The 10,000-nt window shown below is 49.6% G+C and overlaps 1 protein-coding gene across 1 annotated transcript in view; it reads right to left on the reverse strand.

Annotated features, from left to right (window-relative positions):
- The window catches only part of OSCP1 (Organic solute carrier partner 1), an 18,423-nt gene that overhangs the window by 1,139 nt on the left and 7,284 nt on the right, over positions 1-10,000 (reverse strand). The window contains exons 3-7 of the mRNA XM_070115299.1: positions 7,762-7,916; positions 5,693-5,857; positions 4,031-4,190; positions 2,396-2,549; positions 495-614 (exon numbers count right to left, since the gene is read on the reverse strand). Of these exons, the coding sequence (XP_069971400.1) occupies positions 495-614; positions 2,396-2,549; positions 4,031-4,190; positions 5,693-5,857; positions 7,762-7,916 (754 nt within the window). The remainder of the gene's footprint in view (positions 1-494; positions 615-2,395; positions 2,550-4,030; positions 4,191-5,692; positions 5,858-7,761; positions 7,917-10,000) is intronic.

The raw sequence follows: 10,000 nt of genomic DNA on the forward strand, positions 1-10,000 counted from the left end.
ATGGATATTTGTTGTGACATATTGTCTGTTTATTCGCTTCTAAGTAAACAGAGGGAAGGGGTGGTTATGGAGGGTGTAGGGGGAGGAAGATGGAGGGGGATGAACAAGTTTTGAACATGTTCTGTGAAGTGTACATGCGCGAAACTGTGTCTGTGTGTTTATAGGTTTGTAGGTCTGTGGTACATAAGATATGTTCATCCTTTTGCTTAATTAATTATATAATTCGCCACTGTCTCTGTCTTCTCTCTCTCTCTCTCTCTCTTTCTCTCTCTCTCTCTCTTACATTAGATATGTTTATCCTTTTGCTTAATTAATGATAAAAATCGCCACTGTCTCTGTCTTCTCTCTCTCTCTCTCTTTCTCTCCCTCACTCATTCTCTCTGCCACACACACACACACACACACACACACACACACACACACACACACACACACACACACACACACACACACACACACACACACACACACACACACACACACACATCACCCACCTGGGCATCGTAGGGGTAGACGTCCTTGCCGGGAGCGCCTGCTGGGAGTAGGCTGTCCCCTGGTCGAAGGCGCTGCGCTCCATCGCCGGGGCTGCGCCTCCTTCGGTCCGCCCGGAGTACCTGGGTGTTGGTGCCGTTATTAGGGCGTATCGAGGAAGGGAGTGAAGGAGGGCTATCTGAGAGGGGCCCCCAATTCAGAGGGGTAGGCTGTGGAGAGGGGCCCCCAATTCAGAGGGGTAACCAGTAGATAGGAACCTCCGAATAGATCTCGGAATCCTTATTTTTTTCAAGTTAAAGAAAAATGAGGAAAGTCCCATCAAATTATTCATATGGGAATCAGAGTATAGCCCTTTGTATGGATCTTCCGCACTTTCCTGTTTCCTACACTACATATCCTCTTTCTAAAAAAGGGGGTAGTACTGCAGCAAAATTAATGCTTAAAAGGAGAGCTAAAATAAAAATAAAGGAAATAATGAAAAGTACACTTTCGAGCCAATGAGAGAGAGAGAGAGAGAGAGAGAGAGAGAGAGAGAGAGAGAGAGAGAGAGAGAGAGAGAGAGAGAGAGAGAGAGAGAGAGAGAGAGAGAGAGAGAGAGAGAGACAGAGAGAGAGAGAGACAGAGAGAGAGAGAGAGAGAGAGAGAGAGAGAGAGAGAGAGAGAGAGAGAGAGAGAGAGAGAGAGAGAGAGAGAGAGAGAGAGAGAGAGAGAGAGAGAGAAAGAGAAAGAGAGAGAGAGAGATAAAGAGAGAGATATAAAAAAACATATTCATTCTAAGAGCCTTTCCAATAACAAGAAAACTCATGACACACAGAAAAAATGTAACTGCACACAAACAAGCAAACAAATAAATGTAAAAAAAATGCAACTTACACATGGCTGCCAACTTACCTACGCCTACTATCTAAACTAAAAGAAAATACCAACCAATATAAAACATGAACCGAAAGTCACTCATAACTGGTACCAAACAACCAATCAAGCACATAAAACAAGAAATAAAAATTAATACTAACCAATATAAACCCGATTTTAGTAGATGATAATAACAACCATATAAACATACAAACAAATAAAACAACAACACCCAAACAAGCAAACCCATTATAAAACACAGAAACTGGGACAAGACAAATTATAGTGTCGATCGAACAACCAAAATGATACTAGAGGTCAAGCTGAAGCCAAAATCCAGAACCAGACACTCGGATATTAGTGCCAAGTGTTGAGAGCAGACGAGTGCCAACTAAAAAACTATCCGACCAACATCTAACCAAAAAGGAAGAATGAGGAAAAATAAAATCCAGGACAATGCACTCATACATTATTCCTAACCAACTGTGACGTATTTCAGCCTTTTCTCGGTGTGGTGGGGCGAGGTTGGCGAGGGAAAGTAGTTTCTCCCCCAAGATTATTATTATTTTTTAAATGAACTATTCTATTTTAAGCTACGGCCAGTGCCCCCCCCCACACACACACAAAATGACGCCCCTGCCAGCCAACCAAAGCACCCAACCGAGTTCCAGACACCTAACCAACCGAATAAGATAAGAACCCAAAACTACACCAACATACACAAAAAACAGGGCCAGTCACCACCCTTTAGTGCTAAGCGCCGTTAACTGATCACCAGTGAAAAGAGAGAGAGAAAAAAGACAACTAATACAATCCCCAAAAACGAGAGAAAAAAATAGCAACATAAACCAAAAAACGAGAAAACACAAAAACAAATTACCCCCCCCAAAAAAAAACAACAAAAAAACACACAACCAAAAGAGCGTGAGAAAAATAAAACAATCACAACCAAACATAACCCCCCGCCCTCTCTCAAGAAGAAGAAAAAGAGGAAGAAGAAGATAAAGAAAGAGAGAGAGAGAAAAAAAAAACAGTGCCATTCACTCACATATTAGTGCCAAGCGCCGTGACCCGATCCCCGGCGAGAGCCAAGGACCCGACGGGCAGTGCGGGGGCGTGGTGTCCCCCCGTCACGAACCTCTTCAGGCCCGTCACCTCCTCCTTGCCGTCGAAGAGGCGGACGCTGCCGGGGACCTCCGTGCCTGGGGGGGGGGGGGATGGGGATAGGGAGGAATGGGGATAGGGAAGCGGGAGGGGGGAGGTATAGGGATGGAGATAGGGAGGCGGGAGGGGAGGGAGAGGGTGAGAGGGAGGGAGAGAGAGATAAGGAGGGATGGGGATAGAGATAGGGAGGCGGGAGGGGAGGGAGAGGGTGAGAGGGAGGGAGAGGGGGAGAAGGAGGGATGGGGATGGGGATGGGGATAGGGAGGGGAAAGAGAGGGTGAGAGGAAGGGAGAGGGGGAGAAGGAAGGATGGGAATGGGGATGGGGAGGGGAAGGAGAGGGTGAGAGGGAGGGAGAGGGGGAGAAGGAGGGATGGGGATGGGGATAGGGAGGGGGAGCGGGGAAGAGGGAAAGATGGGAAGAGAGGAAAAAATAAGGAAAATCAGGTGCATTCGGCTCATAATGATGGTGATGATGATGATGATGATGATGATGATAATGATAATAATAATGATGGCGATGATAATGATGATGATAGCGATAACGATGGCATTAAAGATGATGTCAATGATGAGGTAAATATTTTGAATATCTGCAAGTAACGGATCACAACATTAGTGCCAATAGATTCCTCTCATTCCCTACTATCGGTATATTACACACCCAATACCAACAATCTTTGCCTCAGCAGTAAGGGAGTCTAAGAAAAACATCAGGGAAATTGCAAGGTAAAAGATGGAGAATATGCATTACACAGTGAAAATCACGGAGAACCTACTATTCCGTCCACTCAATAGATGGCACTGCACGCAATACACGCTTATTATTTGAAAGCTGCCATCTAGTATCAGAAATTGGTATTTTATATGCTAGGTTTTCTACGTTATTCTTCCTTCCTGTTTCCCTCGCCGCTTTTCCTGGCAAAACAACAAAACTTCCTTGAGTAAACGACAAAACTTTCCTGACTAAATAATGGATTTATCAACAGAGCAGCTGCGTATTCCGATAGTGTGTGCTATTGTTGTGTGTTTGGGAGTTCTAGTCCATTAAATCATACCGTGAACCGCGTTATCTCGCAGGTTAGTGTATTCTTTTCCTTGCCTTCATTTTGCTGGTTATACGTGGGAGATATGTCTTCCAGGGGCAAGGTTGTGGGGGGTTATATAAGGGGTTTCGGGACAATAATCTCTATATATTTAATACTTGGGGATGGTGGTGGTGATGATGATGGTGATGGTGTGGTGGTGGTGGTGATGATGGTGATGGTGTGGTGGTGGTGATGATTGATGATAATGATGATTGATGATGATCGATGATGATTGACGATAGTGATTGATGATGACTGACGATGATTATGGTTGATGATGATGATTAATGATGATGATGATGCTGGTGATTACGATGATAATGACGATTACGATGACGATGCTGATAATGAACATGACAGACAATAACAACATACAACAACAACAAACCCACTCCAAAAAAACAACAACAAAACATCGACCCTCCTCCCTCACCATACGGCACAGCCCCGTCGGTGTCGATGACGAAGCCTCCCGAAGGATTCTGCTGGTTCTCCTTCAGGAAGAGCGACACGCGGATGCGAAGGTCCTGAACGAATCCCAGGAGGGCGTGGCGGATGCTCGCTAGCTCGCCCATGTTCATGTTGCCGTAGGTCTGTTGCGGGCGTGGGGGAGGGAGGGAGAGAGGGAGGGAGGGAGAGGTGTTGTGGTAGGGAGGGGAGGGGGGAAGGTATGGGAGGTGTGCAGGGGGGGAGGGAAGGGAAGGAGGGAGGGAGAGGTGTTGGGGTAGGGAGGGGAGGGGGGAAGGAGGGGAGGTGTTGGGGTAGGGAGGGAAGGGAAGGAGGGAGGGAGAGGTGTTGGGGTAGGGAGGGTAGGTGTTGGGGGTGAGGAGGGGGGAGAGGTGTGGGAGTAAGGAGGGAAGGGGTGGTGTTAGGGGTGGGAAGGGAGGTAGGGAGGGAGGGAGGGATAGGTGTTGGGGTAGGGAGGGAGGGACGGGTGTTGGAGTAGGGAGTGGAATAAGGAGTAGGGGAGGTGTTGGGGGTGGGAAGGGAGGTAGGGAGGGGAGGGAAGGAGAGATGTTGGGGGAAAGGGGAGGTAGGGGGAGAGGAGGGTGGGTTTAGGGGTAGAGAGAGGGGGTGGTTAAGGGGTTAGGGGCGGGGAGGAGGGGGGGGGGGTGCGAGAGAAGGAAAAAGCAAAGGGGAAGAAATTAGGTACACTGTTACTTCTATTGTCATTATTATCATTATATATATATATATATATATATATATATATATATATATATATATATATCTTTATGATAATTTTCTTTAATATAGCTATTTGCAGTATCATTAGTACTGCCATCATAATCATAATCGTTATCATTATAATTATCATTATCACTATAGCAATTATCAGTGCTATTAATTTCATCATCATTACCATTCTTATCATTACTATCGGTTATTCTAATTATCACCATTATTATTGTCATTATTACTATCTATTCTCACCATCAGTACCACCACTCTTAGGCCATACCTTTAAGCAGCTACCCCCCTCTCCCCAAACCCCCTATATTTCCCCCTAAAACCAAGCTCCCCCCCTCCCGAAAATCCCCCCCCCCCCCAAAAAAAAAGAAAATCCCCCCCCCCCCCCAAAAAAAAAAGAAAATCCCCCCCCGCCCCTAGGCTCCCCAAGTCCCGCCCACTCAAGCTAAGCCACACCCCCAAATACCCCCCCCCCCCACCAACCCAAGGCCCCTTAAGTCCCGCTCCGCAAGCTAATCCACACCCCCAAAGAACCCCCCACCCCACCCCACACATACACAAACCCAAGGCTCCCCAAGTCCCGCCCCCAAAGCTAAGCCACACCCCCAAATACCCCCACAACTCCCCTTCCCCAGACCCCCACAAAACCAAATCTTCCCCACCCCACACAAATCCCCCCAAGAGTTTCCCTAGACCTTCCTCCCGAACAAATCCAACCCCTCCCCCACCCCACACAAATCCCCCCCAGAGTCCCCCCCCCGCACCCTCCCCCCGAACAAATCCATCCCCTCCCCCACCCCACACAAATCCCCCAAGAGTTTCCCTAGACCCCCCCTCCCCCTCCCCCCGAACAAATCCCCCCCAGAGTTTCCCCCCCGCACCCCTCCCCCCTACCACCACCCACCTGCGTGAAGAGGAGGAGCGTCCCCTCCACCTGGGCGAGGACGGGCGTGGCGGTGGCGAATCCCCTGAGGGCGTCCAGGTGGTTGAGGGTGAGGAGGAGCAGGTCCCGAGGATGGGGGGCGAGGAGGACCTGGTGCTTCATCGCCATCACCATCAGGTCGTAGAGCTGTTTGGGGGGAGAAAGGGAGGGAGGTAAAGGAGGTGTTGGGGGAGAAAGGGAGGGAGATAAAGGAGGTGTTGGGGGAGAAAGGGAGGGAGATAAAGGAGGTGAGGGAAGAGGAGAGAAAGAGGGGATGAGAAATTTAAGGGAGATGATGGAAGTGTTGGGGGAGAAAGGGAGGGAGATAAAGGAGGTGTTGGGGGAGAAAGGGAGGGAGATGAAGGTGGTGTTAGGGGAGAAAGGGAGGGAGATAAAGGAGGTGTTGGGGGAGAAAGGGAGGGAGATAAAGGAGGTGTTGGGGGAGAAAGGGAGGGAGATAAAGGAGGTGTTGGGGGAGAAAGGGAGGGAGATAAAGGAGGTGTTGGGGGAGAAAGGGAGGGAGATAAAGGTGTTGGGGGAGAAAGGGAGGGAGATAAAGGAGGTGTTGGGGGAGAAAGGGAGGGAGATAAAGGAGGTGAGGGAAGAGGAGAGAAAGAGGGGAGGAAGAAATTGAGGGAGATGATGGAAGTGTTGGGGGAGAAAGGGAGGGAGATGACGGAGGTGTTGGGGGAGAAAGGGAGGGAGATAAAGGTGTTGGGGGAGAAAGGGAGGGAGATAAAGGAGGTGTTGGGGGAGAAAGGGAGGGAGATAAAGGAGGTGTTGGGGGAGAAAGGGAGGGAGATAAAGGAGGTGAGGGAAGAGGAGAGAAAGAGGGGAGGAGAAAATTGAGGGAGAAAGTGGGGAGGAAGGAGAGAGGTGAGGCAGGAGGGAAGGAGGAAAGTGAGTGAGAACGAGGGAAGGAGAGGTGAGGGAGGAGGAAAGTGAGGAAGAGGAAGAGAAGGGAGATGGAGGAAAGAGGGTGAGGGAGAAGGGAAGGAGATGAGATAGGTGAGGGAAAAGGGAAGGAGGCGAGGGAGTAGGAAGGAAAGGAAAAGAAGGAAAATTGAAGGAAGGTAGGATGAAAAATGGAGGGAGGAGGCGGAGGTAGAAGAAAGAGCCGACAGGGAGAAGAATGGGAAAAGAGAAGGGAGATGGAAGGAGGGCAAAGCGAAGGGAAGAGGGAGGGAAGTCAGTGTTGTAGGGAGGGTAAAGGAAGAGAAAGGAAGGCGGGGGATTGAGAGAGAGAGCGAGAGCGAGAGCGAGATAGAGATAGAGATAGAGATAGAGATAGAGAGAGAGAGAGAGAGAGAGAGAGAGAGAGAGAGAGAGAGAGAGAGAGAGAGAGAGAGAGAGTGAGAGAGAGAAAGAAAGAGAGGGGGGGATGGGTATGGGGGAAAAAGGAGAGATAGGAAGGGAGAAGGAATAAGGGAAGAAGTGGAAGAAGAGGCGAGAGCGGGAAAGGGAGAGGGAGAGAAAGAGAGGAGAGAGAGAGGAGCGAACATAGAAGGAGATGGAGAAGAAGGGAGAAGAGAGGGGATGACGGAAGTAAGGGAGAGAGAAGAAAACTCTTTTAGTAAATTCATATCCAAAGTATTTTATCCACATTAATTTTTTGAAGCTTCACACTCACACTCGCACAAAACCTCACGCATTCTAGAACATTCTAGACGCACACGCAAACCCACATTCAGATTCACGCAAACACGTACACACTACTGGGTGTTAGAATTTAAGATATGAAAAAAACAACAACAACATAGTAATGATAAAAGTAAAAATAAGACATAATCCACACACACACACACACACACACACACACACACACACACACACACACACACACACACACACACACACACACACACACACACACACACACACACACACCCACACACACCCACACCCACACCCAAACCCAAACCCACACCCAAACCCACCTTCCCCTCACCCACCCTTCACCCACCTCACCCACTCTTCACCCAAACCCACCTTCCCCTCACCCTTCACCCACCCTTCACCCACCTCACCCACCTCACCCACCCTTCACCCACCTTATCCATACTGGGCGTGTTGAGCCGCATGATCGACGCATGGGCCAGGCGATCGAAGACCTCACGAAGGGCGGCCCTCGAGTACAGCTCCTGCGGCTTGAAGAGCTCATCCACGAAGCGCCGGTTTAGCATGATGCCGATGATGTCGTTGCGAACTGAGGGAGAGAGAGAGGGAGAGGGAAGGGTATGGTGAATGAGGGAGAGGAGGGAGATGGTGAATGAGGGAGAGAGAGAGGGAGAGGGAAGGGTATGGTGAATGAGGGAGAGGAGGGAGATGGTGAATGAGGGAGAGGAGGGAGATGGTGAATGAGGGAGAGGAGGGAGATGGTGAATGAGGGAGAGGAGGGAGATGGTGAATGAGGGAGGGATAGGGTTGGGGGAGATGGTGAATGAGGGAGAGGAGGGAGATGGTGAATGAGGGAGAGGAGGGAGATGGTGAATGAGGGAGGGATAGGGTTGGGGGAGATGGTGAATGAGGGAGAGGAGGGAGATGGTGAATGAGGGAGGGATAGGGTTGGGGGAGATGGTGAATGAGGGAGGGATAGGGTGGGGGAGATGGTGAATCAGGGAGAGAGGGAGATGGTGAATGAGGGAGGGATAGGGTTGGGGGAGATGGTGAATAAGGGAGGGATAGGGTGGGGGAGATGGTGAATCAGGGAGGGATAGGGTTGGGGGAGATGGTGAATAAGGGAGGGATAGGGTGGGGGGAGATGGTGAATGAGGGAGAGAGGGAGGGAGAGGGATAGAGGCAGATGGTGAATGAGGGAGAGAGGGAGGGGGAGGGAGAGGAGGGAGGGGGAGGGATAGAGGGGGAGAGAAGGAGATGGTGAATGAGGGAGAGGAGGGAGGGAGAAGGGGGATAGGGTGGGAGGGAAGGAGATGGTAAATGAGGGAGGGAGGGAGAGAGAAGGAGATGGTGAATGAGAAAGAGAGGGAGGGAGAGGGATAGAGGGAGATGGTGAATGAGGGAGAGAGGAAGAGAGAAGGATATGGTGAATGAGGAAGAGAGATAGAGGGATATGGTGAATGAGGGAGAGGGGGATAGGGTGGGAGAAAGATAGAGGGAGGGAGGGAGGGAGGGAGGGAGGGAGGGGAAGTGGGAAGTGGAGGGGGGAGAGAGATAGAGGGGGAGGGGAGGTGGGAGGGGGAGGGAGGGAGGGAGGGAGATGGTGAATGAGGGTGGGAGGGTGGGAGGGAGATGATGTATGAGAGAGGGAGGGAGGGAGAGGGGATAGGGGGAGGGAGATAGATAGGGAGATGGTAAATGAGGGAGGGAGAAAGGGAGGGAGGGAGAGGGGATAGGGGGAGGGAGATAGAGAGGGAGATGGTAAATGAGGGAGGGAAGAAGGGAGGGAGATGGTGAATATGGGAGGGAAGGAGGGAGGGGAGGTGGGAGGTGGAGCGGGGAGAGGCATAGAAGGGGAGGAGGGAGGGAGAAGGAGTGGGAGATGGTGAATGAGGGTGAGAGGGAGGAAGGGAGATGGTGAATGAGGGTGAGAGGGAGGGAGGGAGATGGTGAATGAGGGTGAGAAGGAGGGAGGGAAATGGTGAAAAGGAGGAAGCGGAGGGAGAAGACGAGGAAGAAGAAGAACAAGCGGAGGGAGAAGACGAGGAAGAAGAAGAACAAGCGGAGGAGGAGGAAGAAGAAGAGGAAGAGGAGGAGAAAATATTCAAGGAAAAGAAATGAGGGAGAGGGTTAACAAAGGGGCGGGGGGGGGGGGGTGAATGAGAATATAACGTAGGGGAAAAACAAAGAGGAGGAGAGTCGAGACAAGAAATTGTAGAGGGTGAGGAAGGGGAAAAAACAAAGAAAATAAATGAGGGAGAAATAGAGAAAGTAAAGTGGGAGAAAGGGAGAAAATGAATGAGGGAGAGAAAGGAAGGTGAGGAGGGGGAAAAAACAAAGAAAATAAATGAGGAGAAATAGAAACAGTAAAGTGGGAGAAAGGGAGAAAATAAATGAGTAAGAAGCAAAGAAAACAAATAAAGGAGAAATAGAGAAAATAAATGTGGGAGAAGGATGGAAAACAAATGTGAAAGAAAGAAAGAAAATAAATGAGGAAGAAGGAAAGAAAATAAATGAGGGAGAAGAAAATAAATAAAAGGGTGAAAGAAAATAAATGAGGGAGAAGGAAAGAAAATAAATGAGGGAGAAGGAAAGAAAATAAAGGAGAAGGAAGGAAAGAAAATAAATGAGGGAGAAGGAAAGAAAATAAAGGAGAAGGAAGGAGCAAGAAGA

Source organism: Penaeus vannamei, chromosome 37 (assembly GCF_042767895.1).
Source record: "Penaeus vannamei isolate JL-2024 chromosome 37, ASM4276789v1, whole genome shotgun sequence".
Lineage (NCBI taxonomy): Eukaryota > Metazoa > Arthropoda > Malacostraca > Decapoda > Penaeidae > Penaeus > Penaeus vannamei.